A 20,644-nucleotide genomic window follows, 5' to 3' on the forward strand; every position below is an offset into this window, starting at 1 on the left:
CCACACTCCATTTTAAAAGACCCCTGGCCCAGTGCAGACATCTGAGCTTGTGGAGCTTGCTTAGAAATGGCTTCCTCTTTGCACTGTAGAGTTTCAGCTGGCAACGGCGGATGGCACGGTGGATTGTGTTCACTGACAATGCTTTCTGGAAGTATTCCTGAGCCCATTCTGTTATTTCCTTGACAGTGGCATTCCTGTTTGAGGTGCAGTGACGTTTAAGGGCCCGGAGATCACGAGCATCCAGTAGAGTTTTACGGCCTTGACCCTTACGCACAGCAATTGTTCCAGATTCTCTGAAACTTTTGATGATGTTATGCACGGTTGATGACGATAACTTAAAAGTCTTTGTTATTTTACGCTGGGTAAAACCATTCTGGTATCGCTGCACTATCTTTCTGCTCAACAATGGTGGAATTGGTGATCCTCTTACCATCTTGGCTTCAGAGAGACACTGACACTCTGAGAAGCTCTTTTTATACCCAATCATGTTGTCAATGGGGCGGCACGGTGGTGCAGCAGGTAGTGTTGCAGTCACACAGCTACAGGGGCCTGGAGGTTGTGGGTTCAATTCCCGCTCCGGGTGACTGTCTGTGAGAAGTTGGTGTGTTCTCCCGGTGTCCGCGTGGGTTTTCTCCGGGTGCTCCGGTTTCCTCCCACAGTCCAAAAACACACGTTGGTAGGTGGATTGGCGACTCAAAAGTGTCCGTAGGTGTGAATGTGTGTGTGTCTGTGTTGCCGTGTGAAGGACTGGCGCCCCCTCCAGGGTGTATTCCTGCCTTGTGCCCAATGATTCCAGGTAGGCTCTGGACCCTCTGCAACCCTGAACTGGATAAGCGGTTACAGATAATGAATGAATGAATGTTGTCAATTGACCTAATTAGTGTTAATTGGTCTTCCAGCTGTTCGTTATATGCTCAATTTCCTTTTTCCAGCCACTTATTGCTACTTGTCTCAACTTTTTTGGGATTTGATGACTCTGTGAAATTTTGAATCAACATATTTTTCCTTTAAAATGTTACATTTACTCAGATTAAACTTTTGATCTGTCATCTTTGTTCTATTACGAATAAAATATTGACATTTGCCATCTCCACCTCATTGCATTCAGTTTTTATTCACAATTTGTTTAGTGTCCCAACTTTTTGGAATCCGGTTTGTAGTTGCTTCACCATTTAAGGTGGAAATGGGCCTCTCCACAAAACCTACCTAGAGCTACCAGAAATGTCCCTCCTCTTAATAATCCTATAATCCTAATAATCCTAAGAGAATAATTAGACCATTTTATATCTAAGTGCTTATGCTCGCACTTGAACCCTATATTTCATCACTAAATGCCTCCTCCATCTCCTCCATTCTCAAGTAAACCTGCAAGAAATACTCCTTTACCCCAGGTATGACAAAATATTCCCCCACGTCAGTTCTATTTTTACTTTACCCCATGTCCACAGGTAAAACTTATCATGTGTGAAAAGGGCTTATGCACAGTGCATAGTTGTGCAGAAATTAAATGTTATTTGAATGCCAATCATTTTGACAAACCTAGTATAAATGCAGATGACTATTCTTATTGTCATTATATCAGATATGAAGCCCAACTTTATCATTTTACCTTGCTTTCTATTCCACAGCTGATTGGTCGGATCCCCACGTTGGCGGCGTTGTGTACCCTGCACACAGAGGAGCTTCAGGCTTTCCAGCAGCTACACCCGGAAACAGTCAATGTTCTATTTCCCCCACTTTACAAGGAGCTCTTTAACCCTGATGCTGCCAGTGTCATTCCCAAGTGACATCCACTGCCCTACACTCACACACATTTCCAAACTGGAAACACCCTCCTTTTGTGAATGGACAGGAATGTGGCTAATGGGAAGCTTCCCATGGCCAAAGGGGGAGCCTATCTACCTGGGTACCTCGATGATCGCACAATGTACAAGGCACTATCCGGCAAAAAAAAAAAAAAAAAAAACAACTACAACAGCAACTACAGGAATGTCCTGCACTTCATTAACAACGACAAATCTAATTTCACCGATTCAGTCAGAAGAATGTATATACGCACCCGTTAGAGTGGGTGTGCTCCAGGACTGACCAGAAATGTACAGACTTTGGGACTTTAGAGCAATTTTAAGCTGTCTTTTGATGGGTAAGTTCGTCCAGGTCTTTGACCTATATTTTTTTTCTTTTTTTTATAAATATATATATACAATATTGTAATATTTGAAAAAGGAAAAATGGGGCCGAGGGTCGGATTGGAAGACTTAGCAGTTCCCTAGTTTGGATCGTATTCCAGTATTAAATCTACTTCTCTTTATACTTTAGTCCTAATTTATAAACAGGACAGGAAATTTTGTCCATGTACATTTTTACTTTTTCTCTTTTTTTTTTTTTTTTTTTTTTTTGGTAGTTTGACTTGTGCATAATTTGTGAAAGCTTAGTTAAAGTGTACTAGGGGGAGCTTTTTCGCTTTTTTCTGGTATGTTTAAAAGCCTTGTCTGGGCCATGTAGATATGTACAGACGGTGCAATGAAGTTCACCATAGAAACTATGGAAATGTAAAGGATTTTTTAAGAAAAAAAAGAGTTGATTATGGGTTCCAGTTTTGTTTCTATATGAAATATAGATATATATATTTTACAAATGACTGATCACCAATCCTGTCACTCAGCAATGAAACTATTTTGTTTGTGGACAATGGACTGCTGTTGAACAATCTTTCAAATCCAAGGGATAGTCTGTAGAAGGGACTATTTACAGTTTTAACATCCCTCCCTCTCTTTCTCTTCCTATCCCTCAAAAGCCCCTCAGCATTACATCCAAAACCATCCACTTGTCTCCCTATTTAGTGGTAGCAAGTAAAACAAATCAGCCCAAATAATGTATAAAGTGTACAAATAAGTTTTAAAGCATTATAGTGCAAAATATAATTGTATGTCAAACTTCAAACATTCTCCCCCTCTTGTCATTTTATGCTGTTGCATAGTATTGAGAAAAAAAAAAAAAAAAGGGGTGCCCAAACTTTTTTCAAAGGCGGCCAAATTGGAACATATCAAAATTCTTAAGGGCCAGTCTCTCTTTCGCCGGTTTTCACTGATGATGTATTCTTAAAAGTGATGCCGTAGGCCAGTTAAGATTAAAAGCGCATTTTGCCCGGGTGCTGGACTTTTTTTGGACAACCCATATCTATATTCAGAAACATCAACGCTGGAATCACATCGTTAAATCGTTTCAAACTACATCATTTTTTTTTTGTTGACTACAATGAATATTGTCATTGTTAATCCTATCTAACCATAAAAGGACAAAAGAGCAGGGGAATGTTTGAATTCTGAATTATAATTATATTATACACAGAAAAACCTTAAAATGTATTTGTACATCTTATATTTTGTAGAATTCCTGTGTGAAAAATAAGTGAAGACTCACCTCTACAACACAACTAAACTTTTGCATATTTAATGCACTATATCTTGTACTGTATATGCTATTTCTAACAGACACTATATGGCAAAAAGTTGCTACCTGCTCAACACCTTGTTGAGATCAAGGTGGACATTATTGTGACCTTAGACTCTAGCTGCTCAATAGTGTCCCATTATACTGGCCAATCATGCACAAAGTTTATCATTATTTTCAGCAAATCAAAGTAATCACAAAGTCTTGTAGAGGTTGTGTGCTTACTGTCACATTAACAATCAGCTAAACCTGTAATTTGAGTGACTTTTTGCACCCTGCCATATCTCTCAATTTGAGAAAGAGACTTGGTATTCCCAGTCTACTCCCAACAGGTATTAAGATGTAAAGAAAGATGGTAGGGAAGAAGGCTTGGACATTGAAAGAGCTTTGCAATGACTGGCAACCCAAGAATTCACAATCAAGCTTCATGCAATACAGTTTGAATGGTTGAAGCATTCTAACACTGAATCTTGTTGAATTAATGGCAATACACTCCGCAATCAAGCTGTGAAAGACAATCATTTCACTTTGTATTTCTTTGAAACCAATAACACAGCACCAAACCAGTGCGGATTCCCTCAGCGTATTTTTCGAGTGAATTTTATTGCAATACTGAGGCGATGCTGCCGCTATTTTCGTGCTGACCTAGATCAGGATAGAACCCACAGGCCTCTGGTCTTCTTATTTCTCTCAGGCGAAGGTCCATACCTCAGAAAGGCTTAAAAAAAACAAAGTGACTCAATAACTATGTTTACATGCACACGGTAACTCAACAAGTGTCTTAATTTAAGGAACTAGATAAAAACCAAAACATTAGATTTGCTTCCGTAACAGCTTCAATACTTCTGAACAGTCTTTGCTCTAGATACTGGAAAGTGTCTGAAAAGATAAGTGAGACCTTAAGTCAGGTTCTGCCCACTCATCCCTACAGGTATAGTATGGAGGTCCATCACTGGCTTGGTTCATTAGCTGCCTCTGAGCACAGTGACCTTATGTATGGGCGTCCCTTTCAACAGATTTAACAAGGTGTGCATCATGGTCCTCACTGTGTACACTTTAAAATAGTAGACTCATTCACTCATTACATAGGGTATCTTCAAATATTTGGACATATACGATTTCACTGTCTAAGCTTAACTCAACGAAGGCTTTAGTTAGACACTGACCATTGTATATTGTTGTATACATGAGCATAGCTAAGTTAGACTAAATCAACTAAATCAAGCTATGGGGTTAAGTTGAGCCATTGTTGTGCATGTCAACATAGTTAATATCGTCTCACGCTACAATTTTAAGAACCGATCTTCTTTAGTGTAGTAAAAGTCTAGCCATTCACATACAGCTATAAATCCATGGTGACATAACACACATCACACAGCACTTAATCAATTAATAGTGGAAACTGTTAGTCCTGGTTTTTCCACTAGTATTAGTGTAAATTCCCACAAGCCCCAAAATACAATATTAATTATAAAAATATTAATATAAAAATAAAATGCTATAAACATCTTAAAACACGGATATTTGTGGTATACAGTATGTGAAAATGTGATTTTAGCATATTAATAGTCACAACTGACTGCTCTATTACAGTTCTAACCTACTCTTGCACTATTTCAACTTTTAAAGGCTTGTAATATGCAAAGCATTGAAAAACAGTAGCAACTTTTTAAACTTCTAAATCCCAATTATTTCTCCAAATAAAATTCTGTCTCTGTAATGGAGCTTATTTTTTAAGTTATTTGTAACTTTGTAACTGACTCCTGTCAAAATGCAGGGATCAGTATCACTTTATTCTGTATATACGACACTGACTCAATCATTGATCGGAAATCAACACCACCCTCTTGTGGACTGAGAAAACAATGCACCAACATTGTGGGTTTTCTGTCCAACAATAAGTTTGTTCAAATATTTAGAATTAAACAGTCTGTTATAGAAATTATCAAATGAAGCTACTGTTAAGTCTAAATATCATTGTTTTATTTTTATATTGTTTCTAGTAATCAGCAGTTTAAACATGAGGTTTGATTTCTTTCCCCTTGATATTTTATTACACTTTTACCAATCTTCAGATGAAATCACCCAAGCTCTGGAAAGTAAGGACTAACACAATGCACTGTTAATTAAAAATGTAGGTTATCGCACCATGGAAATACTACAGTCATGTGCAAAATCTTTAGCACCCCAAGTCAAATTGTTTATTTATTGCTTGTTTGTTTATTTTGTTAGAAGATTATAAGTTAAAATCAGCTACATTTCCTTTTTAAAATCCATTGAATTTTCTAAACTCAATAACTTAAATAAATTCAACAATATTTTCAGAAATATGGCAATTTAAGTTTTCACTTAGACAATCAGAACATTTGACCAGGGATGCCAATTGGGTCAGAACTGCACACTACAATAACTGGGCCCTAATCACCAACTGCAAGCTTCAGCGCAGTATCACGTGTCAATTTGAGATGAACTGTTTTGAACAGGGTACTAAGCCATAATATCAGCGTTCAGTTTTTTTTTTTATTTTACAGTGAGGGTGGGTCAAAAAAATTTGTAATGTACATTTTTTCCTTCCCTCCCTGTAACACGGCCTGGGAGTTTACATTCTCAGAAGACGCTCTGTGAGTTGTGCAATTGGAAACTAAACTTGGCAACACTTTATCAGAAGACTTACACAGAGACTTCAAAACATGCGTAAGCCCTTAGTAAAGTATTTATAAAGCAGTACTTAAATATTTATAACCCTAGATGTTATAATACAATAAGATTACTAAGAATAATATATGAAGTAAATAACAATACCATTGACATAAGGGACCTTAACCTAAGGTTTAGACTTGTTCCATTTAAAATACTGTTATTTAGCATCATTAACAAGTAATACACTTTACACAATTAACAACGAGTTAAGTTCTGTTGCTTGCTTTATATTTATGGGACTAATGAAATAATGCACTTCACTTTAATTTAAGGCTCCTTATGTCATCTTGCACTTAATTGTATAAGTTGTTCATAAGTACCCAAGTACTGTTTTATAACTATGTTATACAATGCTTACGCATATGTTATAGATTTGTCTACAAAAAGTAACCAAATAAAATCTTACCCTAAATTTGATGTGAAATTAAGAAACTTAATTTAAGGAAGAACTTACTCTAGACACCATATTTTTTAAGAACACTTCACAGACTACAAAGTTTCACCTTTTTTTTTTTTTTTTTCTTGATCAAGACAATCACTTCCAGATGCCACCTGAAAGCATCTGTCTCAGGGACTTTTTCACCATAGAAAGAGAGTACCTATTTTAAAAAGACGTGGGGGAGCAGGAGGGCAACAAATGCTAGTTTTTAGGGGTGTTTTGCCAAAATACTACCTTAAACAAGACTTACCCAGACAAGGCTTTGACATGTGTGTTTAAACGTGTTTGTATGTGTGTAAGCAGGAGAGATAGAGAGAGAAAACAGAGAGAATACCTGAGTGTGTGTGTTTGTGTAAATGCGTGTACTATAAATGTGAAAGGTTGTAATATGAATTCTGCAGTCTAAAGACTTTTGCTTGCAAAAGGCCCCCCCTGAGGAGACGCTGCATCTGTATATAATGGTATGCCTCAAAAGCACTAGCTAGGGAGAATCAGAGGTAAAATAATAATAATAAAAATAGAAAACTGTAATTATTATTGCATCTCCTACCATGAACCGGATCTTTATGTAAGTTAGATTATTTATAGAGTGTGCGATTACGCTGAATAAGCTCCCCGTCCTTTTCTATTGTAGAGGGACTATACGGTATAAATACATTAAATATTGAAGATGAAATGAAGGATTTCTTTGTGGTTTAGACTGTGAATCAAGGCCGGGAGAGGGGTCAACACTTTTAGATACTTTAGCAATAACCTGATGCATTTACTACTGTCATGTTTGCATTGTAAGATTTTATTTTTATTTTTTATTTGGTTATTATAATTATTATTAATTATTATACTAGCCTATTGTTGTTCAGTTATCCTTGCATGCTGTTTCACAACGATGAAAGAAGAAAAAAAAAATAATGGTGGGCTTTTTGTGTTTTGATCATGTGGTACTTATTTGGGGGAAGGGGGAGGGGAAGCGAGAGGGTTGGGACTTTATTGTGAATGTTACGTGTTCAGTGAGTGAGACTGAATACAGCTCACCTTGCTCATTCTACTGCCGTATATATACACTTACACACACACACACACACACACACCGGAAATTATGTGTAAAGAATATGACACCAAACATTCAAAGAAGCACTTGAAAACTTGGAGTGTTTTGCAGGATTTCAGAGGCTTGAACAATAATTACATTTTAGAATTTCTAATTCAAATGTAAACAGAATTTCCAGGCCGCATTCATGCCTAAGTCCTCCCACTACAACACACAGTACGCATTACACAACACAATCATTGGGAATCCCTGTGAGGTGAAACAATCTGGACTTACACACCACTTATGAAATCAAAGTGTGAAGAGAAAAGGAAAGGTCGGGGTGTTCTCTGCCCAAAAGGAAGCATTAAGTGCTTTGTTTGAGGGCTTGTTTACAAAATGTTTCATACAACTTTTATAGCAACAATGATTAACAAACCATGTACCGTCCAGTCCTGTAATGTAAGTTCCAAAACGGTTTTGGCAGCTATTTTTGTGATTCGTGCTTAGACACTTGGATGTTTCAGAGATGGTATTTTTGATACTAACATTCGTAAAAACACCAAAAGGCCGCAAAAGTCATGCTTCCTGCTCAGATATAGGTGGAGTCACCATGGTATCACTGACCACCAAACTCAGGTTCCAACTTGGAAATCTGTAACTCTACTGCCAACACACACACACACACAAATAAATAAATAAAATAAAAATTCCCAATGATTGTAATGTGCTTGACATTTCCGGCAAGTAAAATCAGTAACTCTAGCCAGAATGCAAAGTATTTCTCATTTGAAGATTAAAGTGAAGATAAGATTACTAAAACCTTTTATTGTATAGCATAGTGAACAACACAGATGCTTTTCATGTGGCAAGCTAGTGTTCAAGATTTAAGATGTGTTGACAATGCAATGTTTTGCGTTGCTTGTAAAGGGAGTTACTGTATGAACAATCCAGAAATGTAGTGCTGCTTTTTCTAATTCCAGATTAACTACACAAAACTTTCAAAGTGTGTGTGTGTGTGTGTGTGTGTGTGTGTTAGTGAATAAGATGTTTGGAGGCAAATTTGTTACTTTTCAAACATTGCTGATGCACAACACACACATGGACTGATATTTTATTTTATAATAATTATTTTTAATGAATTTATGATTTAGAATGTGTCTGCCTCCCTGATTAAAAATAAACAAAAATAATAAGTATTTGATAGCATTTGTTACCAAAACCTCATGGGTAACTGTGAAAGCTGAATCTTCTTCTGTAATGTAATAACAAATGCATCAAAGGGTTTGGTCTTGCTTTGCTTGAACCCTGCACTATAACACAGATATAACCATGTCATAAATATGTAATGACAATGTCATATGCAGTCTTGAGTCTACGTTGTCATTTTGTGTCATGCATAATGTCACTGAAGCTTGACACACTTGGAGAAAAACACTAAACACTGTGGAGCATGAGGGTGAGAGGGAGGGCTAATGGACTCCTGGCCTTATGGTCTCCTGCACGTGACAACTGACCTTACTACAACATATGCAATGACATGTTTATTACATTGCAATGCCAGTGTTATGAAGCAGGGGGTTCAGGAAAGTGTTACCAACTCTTTTTTGTTTTTCCAAGTGCCATAGCTTGGGTGAGGTGGAGCTGATCGGCGCTGAATGAGGAGTAGAACACTGAGAACATGTTGTTTACATGAGAACTAATTTAGTAACTGGAGAGCTGAAAAGAATACAGGGTTTGGATGCATCCTCATGGCCATGATGCTGCGAGAACAGAGTATGTAGCAGGGAGGGGTGGGAGCCCAGAAAAGAGGGGGATTTGCCAAGTGTGTATGTGCATGATCAAGTGAAAAAGGAGTGTGTAGCACTTTGTATGTGTGTGTGCGTGTGTGTGTTGTAGGGATTTGGGTTATCACTACAGCTTTGTGGAATGGAGGTGTGTGGACTTTCCAGTAAATTTGAGCTCTTGAGTTGTACATATAGCAGGCAAAGGACTTCAGTGATTTTTTTTTTTTGTTAAAGTCTATATTTTATCGCTTTTGTAGACATTTCTTTGTGGGAAAAAATAAAGAAAATTTTATGGATGCATTCTGTCACTCATATTTAATACACTCACACATTTTAAAATGAAATGATTTCCCTTTCAACCTGTATTTATAGCATCACATTAAATATGTTCCATATAAAGAGTGATACAACACATCAAAACACTGACAATGACAAACATCAACCAAACAATGTACCTGTAATTGCTGGGTATTACATACATCCCCACACTCACCTTTTCACTCTTTTGCTACAACAAAAATAAAACGAAATCTTTCTCCATATCTCATGTGTAGTCGATCAGTTGCTATATATCTGGGGTATCAACTATTGCACTTGAGCTTTGTGGTTAACATAGTTAATGTGATGAAGCCTATGGACCCAAACTAGCATTGCCTGCCTATCACACTTAAAAATGATGGTTCTACAAGGGTTCCGTATTAAAGAAAATGGTGCTATAGAGAACCCTGAATGCTCAAAGAACTTTTTGCAGTATTAAAATATTCTTTATAATGTGAAGAGGTTCTTCAGATTGATGGAGATTGTGCTATAGATGTGCTATATATAGGGTTGTATATAACAGTAGAAGAACCCTTTCTGGGACCTGTCTTTTCTAGACATTTTTATATAGAACTATCTATAAAACATTCTTGATCAATCTGAAGAACACCATTATGCAAAGAATTCTTCAATAATGCAAAGTTCTCTTTAATGCACATGGTTCTACAAAGAACCATTTCATTTAATAATCATCCAATCCTTTGACGTGGATAATTCATTTATGGTAACCACTTATCCAGTTCAGGGTTGCGGTGGGTCCAGAGCCTACTCAAAATCACTGGGCGCCAGTCCGTCACAGGGCGACACATTCACTCACACACTCACACCTACGGACACTTCTGAGTCGCCAATCCACCTACCAACGTGTGTTTTTGGACTGTGGGAGGAAACCCACACAGACACAGGGAGAACACACCAACTCCTCACAGACAGTCACCCGGAGGAAACCCACGCAGACACAGGGAGAACACACCACACTCCTCACAGACAGTCACCCGGAGTAAACCCACACAGACACAGAGAGAACACACCACACTCCTCACAGACAGTCACCCGGAGGAAACCCACACAGACACAGGGAGAACACACCAACTCCTCACAGACAGTCACCCGGAGCGGGAATCGAACCCACAACCTCCAGGTCCTAACTATGTAATAGACAGAGACAGAGAGAGTGTGTATATTATAAACAAAAGTACAATCCAAATTAAGGGGAGTATAATTTTTACAATTAACATTTTCACTGAGATCTGGATGCTATGAGGTCTATTTTCATGATGCACATTTTAAATTTTTTTATTAGAAAGTTTCCCAAATCGCCCAGAACATACCCGCAAAAACAATGAAGAACCTAGCACATCTGGAATCAGAGGTCAAACACAGCTGGTGTCCTCTTCTGAGCTGGAAGTGGACTTCTGAAGATCGTCCCTCTCCCTCAAATCTGATAAGCCAAACACAAGCAGTGGCAGAGGACATGAATAAATTATCATACGGAGACACGTTTCCTGAGATCCTGAATTAGCTGCGTAGATTCAGCATTAATAATTAGTTTTGATGTGAGGCGCTTCTTGGAAAGGATGCAAAGAAGAAACCACCTTTGAACCATCAAACAAGTGCAGCGCTGGTGTGTTTCACGTTTGTTTGTTTATTTGTTGTTGTGCTTTTTTTTTTTTTTTTGCTTTTTTTTGTCCACACTTCTGAGGAGAGGCCCTCCCTCCTGATACAGAGAAAAAAAAACAAGCATCCCCTCTCTTCCATGAGAGAGCAATTAATATCTAATCAAAGTCAACACTCTCCAACGCACAAAGAGCTATTAAATATGTAATCAAAGACAACTCTCGACATGCCACATAAGAAGCCCCGCCTCTGTCTCGCATGCCTTTGTTATCATGGCGATGCAATCATTTCCCACTCATTAAGGCTCTTTTTTCCATTCCCTGTTGTTGTTTTCTTTCCTTCTGGCGCAATTAGACGTTTTTTTCCCCACTGGTTGGTTTGAAGTTTGGGCTTCAACTAAAAGATGTAAAGTTCAAACCTGGTGTTACTCAAGATCTTCAATAAAGGCTGAGGTCAGATCAGTTAGTCTTTATGGCTCCGACAGTCATGCTGGAGCAGGGAAGGGTCTTCTCCAAACTACAGCCACAAAGTTTGAAGAATTGATTGGCTAAAAATGTCTTTGTGTGCTCTAGTGTTAACATTAACTTTTAGAGAAATCAATAGGTGTAGCCCAATCCCTGAAAACTGGGTTTGTTCTAATGAAGTGAGTATCTAATATCAATGTGAAAGGATAGAGTGTTAAATGATTATATAATGGTAATTACTAATTTTAGCAAATCTTATACCAAATCTTTCTCCCATAATTGACTCTTTTTTAGTTGGTCTAGTGATTAGTGTATTAGCGGTTTTATCTAGTGATGTAAACACTGTTGAGTTCAGAAGGTAGATTACGTTTTTTTTTATGCTGAAATATGTATTAAATATCATAACTCTCTTAACCTTCCTCCTCTCTCTTTCACTCATGTGCGCACACACACACACACACACACACACACACACACACAGAAAGACACTGGAAATTTAACCCACAAGCTGCACTGAAGCATTAATTTTCTATATTAAAGCTTCTGTGTCTGATGTTAAAGCGCACCCTGAAACTTTTACTCTGAAAATGAATAGACTCAAATTCAATACTCATCTAAACTTGAGCTAGTGTAATAAAGTGAAGAATGGTTTCCTCTCGCCAGGTTGTCATGTATTTCACACTATACATTTATCACTCTCCCAAAAATATAAGGAAGTGCTAGCATTTTAACTTAATTTTTGTGATTCCATTACATTAATCTATACACACTATTAATATAAATATAATTCCATTGTGATTTATTCTTTTATTTTACATTTAATACCCATTATTAAATGCTTAAGGGTCAATGGGATTAATTGCGATTAACCGCAGTTAACTGTGAGATTAATTAATTGTTTTTTTTCTTTTAATATATCAACAGCCCTAATATATACATAATTAGAGAGAAGTCGAGAGAGTGGGAGCTCACTTGAAAGGCCCAGTCTCTCGCAGCATGAGTTGCAGGTGTGTTTGTGGATGAAATTCTGGATTGCATCATTCCCTAGATTGGCCGGCCCAAACACCAGATCCTCAGATGAGCTGCAGAAAAGATAAACAGCTTTGTTTATTTTTGTCCTTTACTTCTGCAGAAGTAATAAATAAAATACAAAGACCTCGTCTTGAAGGTTTCGGTCATTCATTTGCGTGAAAACAACTGACGTGAAATAACTTTCTGCAGAAACTTATCTTAAACTTAATAATTATACAATAAACTTCAAATATATAGCAAGCTCACTTCAGCCTAATTTGTTAACATTTTTTTAAACCTACCTTTTATCATCTGCTCTGATCACAGAAGGGTCTGTGAGGTCTGTGCCAACCCCTGAGGGCAAAATACAAGTTATGCATGATGTAACAACCCAGTCAAAAGTTTGAAAACTCATAAGGTGCAGTTGAAATGACTGTTTTTTTTGTGGCATTTCAAACAAAAGTGTCAGCTTCTAAAATTTCAAAATACACTATTTGGGCAAAATATCTGGACCAGCTCATCCAATATTTCTTTTAAATATAAGAGTTTCTAAGAGTTTCAAATCTAAGGATTTGATGGTATTCAGCCACAAAAGGATTAATGAGAACATTTTTAATAGATGATGTTTGTCTAAGGAAACTATAGCATATATTTATGCAAAAGTGAATATATGTCCATTTGTTGTAAAACACTGATACAGAATGAATGGTCTGTCATGTTTTCAAATGATGTCAGCCCATACTAAGTTTTCCTCTGTATAAATCTATAACAAAATGTAAGCATTTCAGCAAAAATAGCTTGGTACCGGGGAAAAAAAAGGCTTTGTACTGGAAGGTTGCTGGATCGATACCCCAGGACCAGCAGGAACATCCACGGCTGAAGTGCCCTTGAGCAAGGCACTGGACCCCCAAAAGCTCCCCGCCGCTCTGGGTGTGTGTTCACAGCCACTAGCGCACTAGTGTGTGTGTGTGTGTGTTCACTGCCACAGATGGGTTAAAAGCGAAGACACATTTCATTGTACGTTGTACAATGACAATTAATTGCACATTATAATACCACTATTATTATATTACTATACTTATAACTGGTTCTATAATTCATTTTCAGTAAAGACAGTACAACTGGAAAACTTAATGCTGTTATAATGGGGAGAGAGTGTAAAGAAGACCTTGTAGGTCGAGGACTAGCAGCTCTTTGTGTGTGTACTCATATGTCCAGTGAGAGAACGCCAGCACTGCCTCCTCTAAGCCACAGGAGGGTGATATTTCTTCCCCCGTGTTATTGTTGTACTTCAAAAACTCTCCACTCATGTTCCCCTCAATGGTCAGCCACTGGCCTTCAGCCGGCCACCACAGTAGGGACACGTCCAGGAATCTATCAAAAGGACATGCACACACACAAACAAACGCATTTGCACTGAGAAGGAGTGTGAGACATGTCTCTATGTGTGTGTGTGAGTGTGTGATGATTTAACTGACCGCAGGGAGTAAGGAATGTTGCTGGGTTTGATCATATTAAAAATCTGCATCAACTTCTGGGCTGCTCTCTGCTGCTGAATTTCCTACAGGGGTTACAACAAAACACACTGTAAAAGTCTGTTAATTTAAAGTCAAATGCAGCCATTAAGTACAAGGATTTAATTTTAAGACATATTTTAAAGAAATAATTCACACCAAAATCTCCAACAACGTTTTTTGCATCATCAAGAAATTAGTAAAAATGTGTGAATACAGTACAGAGAACAGATAGATGTATTAATTTACAAATTACAGCTGATGTACACTATATTGCCAAAAGTATTCGCTCATTTGCCTTCGCACACATATGAACTTGAGTGACATCCCAGTGTTAATCTAAATATTTATTTATTTTTATTAATTTATTTAAGATTACACTTTTAAAGCGCCTTTCTAGAAACCCACGGAGGCTTTACCATCAACACTCAACATTTAATCCACACACACATTGGCTTAATAGGTTAAAACTTAATAGGTTTTAATATGTCAGCCCACCCATTGCAGCTGTAAGAGTTACAGTTTTCCTGGGAAGACTTTCTACAAGGTTTAGGAGTGTGTTTATGAGAATTTTCTACAATTATTCTGAGGTGCATTTGTGAGGTCAGACACTGATGTTGACCAAGAAGGCCTGGCTCACAGTCTCTGCTCTAATTCATCCCAAAGATGTCCTATCAGGCTGAGGCCAGTCAAGTTCTTCCATACCAATCTCGCTCATCCATGTCTTTATGACCTTGCTTTGTGCACTGGGGCACAGTTATGTTGGAACAGGAAGGGGTCATCCCCAAACTGTTCCCACAATGTTGGGAGCAAGAAATTGTCCAAAATCTCGTTACACTGAAGCATTAAGAGTTACTTTCATTGGAACTAAGGGGCCAAACCGAATTCCTGAAAAATATCCCCACACCATAATCCCTGCCTCTCCTCCAGAGTTTACACTTGACACAATGCTGTCAGACAAGTATCGTTCTCCTGGCGACCACCAAACCCAGACACATCCATTGGCTTGCCAAATGAAGAAGCATGATTCATCACTCACACGTCTCCAATGCTCTAGAGTCCAGTGGTGGTGTGCTTTACACCACTGCATTTGACGCTTTACATTGCTCTTGGTGATGTAAGGCTTGGATGGAGCTGCTTGGCCATGGGAATCCATTCCATGAAGTTCTTTACACAACGTTCTTGAGATAATCTGACAACATGAAGTCTGGAGATCTGTAGTGATTGACTGTAGCAATTTGCAGGACGTTGGTGACCCCTACGCACTATGCGCCTCAATGTCTGCTGACCCTGCTCTGTCATTTTATGTGGCCTACCATTTCATAGCTGAGTTGCTGTCATTTCCAGTCGCTTCCACTTTTCTATAACATCACTGACTGTTGACTGTGGAATATTTAATATTGTGGAAATTTCATGACTGGAGTTGTTGCACAGGTGGCATCTCATCACCATACCACGCTGGAACTAGCTGAGCTCTTGAGAGCGACCCATTCTTTCACAAATATTTGCAGAATCTGTCCGCATACCTAGGTACTTGGTTTATACACGTGGCCATGAAAGGGACTGGAATACTTGAATTCAATTATTTAAATGGGTGAGTGAATACTTTTGGTAATACAGTGTATGATCTAATGCTGAAATAATACATTTTGAGCAAAGGTATGTATTGCACACAACATGTAAATATTAAATATGTTATTATTTTAATACCCTTAAGCAGAGATGAAGGGAGGTGCTGCTGGGGAACTCTTTCTGCCAGGTCCGGACCACCTCTGGCCTAAAAGCCTTCACCACATAAACACAGCCTGCTTTCAGCACATCACCCTCAGCCCAGGTGCAAATCACCCTGAGGGCCCGGCGCAGACCCCCGTCTAGCATCTCTTGGTGAGGGAGAGGCTGCAGCATGGCTGTCTTGCTCCTCTGAGACCACGAGGAAGTGCTGGACAAGGTCCCATCAGTGTCAGACTCCTCCAGAGTGTAGATACACACTTCTTCTCCTCCTGAGAAAGTGACACAAGAACATTTACACATAAAAAGACGTGGAATTAGCACTGTCATGATTATGTAAAAATGATCTGATGATAAAGTGTTAAACAATTAAATGGTTAATTGCAATTTACTGTATACCATTAATTGCAATTAACCATTTAATTGGTTGTTTTTCCTCACTGACTGAAGCAAACTTAGTTTGCTAAATAATAAGGAAAACAATAAATAAATAAACAATACATTTGGAAGCATATAAGCTTAAAAAATTAATATATAGGAAAAATAGGAGATTAAAGCATCAAAAATTAATAAGTATACATGGATAGTGTATAAAATAAGTATACAGAAAAATCACCATTGAAAAAATATAAACCCCAGAAGACATTTCACTTTAATGCAGTAAAAACAAACATCTATGTTTTGTTGTTTTCATTGACGCGTTATTTATTGATTCTTTTATTCATTATCTGTAACCCTTATCCAGTTCAGGGTTGCGGTGGGTCCAGAGCCTACCTGGAATCATTGGGCGCAAGGCAGGAACACACCCTGGAGGGGGCGCCAGTCCTTCACAGGGAAACACACACACACACACACACACATTCACTCACACCTACAGACACTTTTGAGTCACCAATCAACCTACCAACGTGTGTTTTTGGACTGGGGGAGGAAACCAGAGCACCCGGAGGAAACCCTAGCGGACAAGGGGAGAACACACCAAACTCCTCACAGACAGTCACCCGGAGCGGGAATCGAACCCACAACCTCCAGGCCCCTGGAGCTGTGTGACTGCGACACCGCCTGCAGCATCACTGTGCCGCCCACACTTTATTTAAAAGATGAAAATACAAAAGAAAATATGTCCTATCATTCCACTGACCAGCACAATTGCATATTGTAAATTTAGAATTTGATGCTTGTGACACACACACACACACACACAAAGGTGGGACAGGGCCAGGGTCACCTCCGTTTACAGCGACTTTCCTTTTTTAATTACACTTCTTTCATTCGAGAACTGAGGACAAATACTAATTGCTGCAGTTTAGTAGGTAAACATTTTTTGTCCTATTTTATCATGATACATAACTTCAACTGCTCAGCAGACAGAGATGGACACTGTCTTATTCGATTCATGATGTATCATAGGAGAGGCAGGTCAGTCGAGCAGTCAGTCTGGGTTTATGAAGCCTTGTTGATGTAATATGTACAGAAAGAGCCATGGTATTTTCTTTCTCAAATAATCATAGACTTCAAAGGAAAAGACATCGCCTTGATGGTAGCACATGTGTCTTTAAAATCCCGATAAGCACCTTTACATCAACGGTACCTTCACACAAATTCAAGTGATCCATGCTGCGGGCACTGATACCCCATAATATGACAGATATGTGACTTTTGCACCTTCCACTGATACTCTGAATGGTCCAGTTTACCTTTGTCACAGAGAAATTCATTTTTTATTTTTCCTCAAAAACAAGCTAGAAAGTTGTCTCTTCTGACCACAGCACATTTACTCTGTCATTCAGAAAATCTTAGATGAAACTGGGCACAGAAAACTTAAAAAGGCAGAGGCCTGTATTAAGTAAAACATAACAGTTTTCCAAAGTACTCCCAAGTCAAAGTGGGTACATTTCTTTTCAATAGCATGACGGTTTCTCATGCAGTGCTGTCTGAGAGCTCGAAGGTCATGCTCATTCAACAGAGGGATGTTCTTTTTCAACTGTTAGACAACTCTCTGACAAGGTGTGGTACAAAATATAAGTGAGCCATAAACAATCTTTGCTTCAGATTCTTGTATTTACTGGATTTTACGAAAAAAATCCAAACATACAAATATTTCCAGAAATGGGATTTGCAAATGGGTGGCACGGTGGTGCAGCAGGTAGTGTCGCAATCACACAGCTCCAGGGACCTGGAGGTTGTGGGTTCGAGTCCCGCTCCGGGTGACTGTCTGTGAGGAGTGTGGTGTGTTCTCCCTGTGTCCGTGTGGGTTTCCTCCGGGTGACTGTCTGTGAGGAGTTGGTGTGTTCTCCCTGTGTCCGCGTGGGTTTCCTCCGGGTGACTGTCTGTGAGGAGTGTGGTGTGTTCTCCCCGTGTCTGCGTGGGTTTCCTCCAGGTGCTCCGGTTTCACAGTCCAAAAACACACGTTGGTAGGTGGATTGGCGACTCAAAAGTGTCCATAGGTGTGAGTGAATGTGTCTGTGTTGCCCTGTGAAGGACTGGCGCCCCCTCCAGGGTGTATTCCCGCCTTGCGCCCAATGATTCCAGGTAGGCTCTGGACCCACCGTGACCCTGAACTGGATAAGCGCTTACAGATAATGAATGAATGAAAAAAGCATTTGCAAATCTGATGTAAAGGGAATAGTTCTATTTTTATTCTTTCATATAAAGAAAAACGAATAATGGAAAACTGTGTTTGTTTGGTTTTTCTTTTTTTTTAAGATGCAGACTAATAAAATAACCATGCTTATGTCTGAATTTAGTCTACAAATGTGTCCATGTTTATAGATATGAATATCATACATGTAAAAAACTTACAGTGACATACAGTGTCAAAATTCTATTAGATAATTCTCAGTGTTTTATTTGTGCTTCTAAAAGACACTGAGAAGGTAAATCTCTAATTGTTTACACCCTCTTAGAATTACATGGAGATTAAGGAATTAAGGAGGGATCCCAAGTTAGCTTGTAATTTGATGAACATGCTATAGTGCAGCAATCCACTGGAGAGTCAGGATCGTGTGGTGGAACCAAACTAATGAGCACTCAGAAACTGTATTTGCAAAATGTCAGTAGCGTTCATTTATTTAGGACTGAAAATCAGCCCAGATCAGATCAACTCTGTCTTTCCACTAAAAACAGGTGCATTACTGTGGCCAAACAGCATGATGCTTAACTCACCCAGCAAGGAGAAAGGTGTGAACGGGATTGTGTGTGCCAGTCTCATGAGGTTGTTTCTCTCCATAGCTATAAAACCAAAAAGCAGATACACATACTGGTGTACAAGTTTCAAAAAAAGCTGACCTTATATTTAATACGTATACAACATATTTCATGTTTCAACTTATCAACTATGCTGATTTTACATGGTGTCCCAATTTATTGTTTTGGGGTTTTTTTGGTAACTGGGCTATGTGCAGTATAAGTAGACAGATATTGTAGAAAGCTCAACCTCTCAGTCAGACCAAAAGAATAAGCCATGTCATACGCACCTGAGTAGTGTGGGTCCAAATCTTCTGTGGGTTTAAACAAGGAACCTCTCACTAACAGTAAGAAAAAAAAATTAAACAGTGTATACAAAGGAATAGCATTGTAATTTAATGTGTATTTTAATAAATATATAAGCAAATAAAAAAGTATTGCCACTTACTCTCGCCTGTCACCCAGCTCTGGGCACTTCAGAAGTAACAGAGAAGCAGGAAAAATAAGAAAAATAAGAGCAGAATGAATAGAAATCACTCTCACTCTTAAGGAATTCCCGAGTGTATGTTTATATACTAATGTGCAGAAGTCTTAGGCACCTAAGATAATTATATTTATTTAAATTAATGCATTTTCAGTAAGTGTGGTGCTTGTATAAAGTTATATATAATCACAGTAAATACAAACAAGTAATAATATAAAATAAATAAGAAATATAAGATTTATTTTCCCATAAAGTAGTAGGTGTGAGTGAGTTTGAAGAACTGTGTTTTGTTCAGATTCTCTTTAATCGCAAGAATTTGTTCAATCAACAGCACACATTATTTAAAATCATTATTTAGTAATCGCTAAAACTAGGTATTGGATGATAACCTTAAATAATAATATGGACTGCCACGAGGAGAGATTTGGGAAAAGTTAAACCAACACATTCTCACACAGAATATAACACTTACTGGAATAATGTTATTTGGGCTTATTCTAATGTTACTTACAGCTCAGATAAATAGCTTTTTAAATCTCATAAACTCTGGTGCCTAAAACTTTTGCAGAGTACTGCATATTTTTACCCAATTTCCTTCCAGTGCCACTGATGTTGCTACTAATACGGGAGGGTGAAGCAGCGCATACTTTCATCAAGACGTGTCAAACACCAACCCGTCTTTTTGAATTGCTTCAATGTTATTAAACACCTCAACACATTTGGAAGAGTGTGCTACCTGTCAATGTGGGTAAATTATTTAATGCCAGTGTTACAAGAGGGAGAACTGAGGGTCTTGAATGAGATCCTTAAAGAAACTTACGAGGACCTGCCACTGACAGATCGAGCCCAGCTGCTCCAAGCTGATTGACTGGGGCTTCTGGGATTCTGGAGGAGAACAAATCACATTTAAGCGTAA

General features: G+C 38.4%; 2 protein-coding genes across 2 annotated transcripts in view; one reads left to right on the forward strand and one right to left on the reverse strand.

The window, feature by feature from the left end:
- Positions 1–1,922, forward strand: part of LOC136678172 (nuclear receptor ROR-beta-like) — a 37,063-nt gene extending 35,141 nt beyond the window's left edge. Inside the window, exon 10 of the mRNA XM_066656098.1 lies at positions 1,629–1,922. Within this exon, the coding sequence (XP_066512195.1) occupies positions 1,629–1,787 (159 nt within the window). The 3' untranslated portion in view covers positions 1,788–1,922. The remainder of the gene's footprint in view (positions 1–1,628) is intronic.
- Positions 1,923–9,734: 7,812 nt separating this feature from the next.
- The window catches only part of LOC136677863 (transient receptor potential cation channel subfamily M member 6-like), a 43,232-nt gene continuing 32,322 nt past the window's right edge, over positions 9,735–20,644 (reverse strand). The window contains exons 31-40 of the mRNA XM_066655535.1: positions 20,549–20,613; positions 19,693–19,718; positions 19,535–19,585; positions 19,224–19,289; positions 16,041–16,330; positions 14,295–14,377; positions 13,985–14,190; positions 13,119–13,170; positions 12,778–12,887; positions 9,735–11,165 (exon numbers count right to left, since the gene is read on the reverse strand). Coding sequence (XP_066511632.1) covers positions 11,098–11,165; positions 12,778–12,887; positions 13,119–13,170; positions 13,985–14,190; positions 14,295–14,377; positions 16,041–16,330; positions 19,224–19,289; positions 19,535–19,585; positions 19,693–19,718; positions 20,549–20,613 — 1,017 coding nt within the window. The 3' untranslated portion in view covers positions 9,735–11,097. The remainder of the gene's footprint in view (positions 11,166–12,777; positions 12,888–13,118; positions 13,171–13,984; positions 14,191–14,294; positions 14,378–16,040; positions 16,331–19,223; positions 19,290–19,534; positions 19,586–19,692; positions 19,719–20,548; positions 20,614–20,644) is intronic.

This window comes from Hoplias malabaricus, chromosome Y (assembly GCF_029633855.1).
Source record: "Hoplias malabaricus isolate fHopMal1 chromosome Y, fHopMal1.hap1, whole genome shotgun sequence".
In the NCBI taxonomy this organism is placed as follows: Eukaryota; Metazoa; Chordata; class Actinopteri; order Characiformes; family Erythrinidae; genus Hoplias; species Hoplias malabaricus.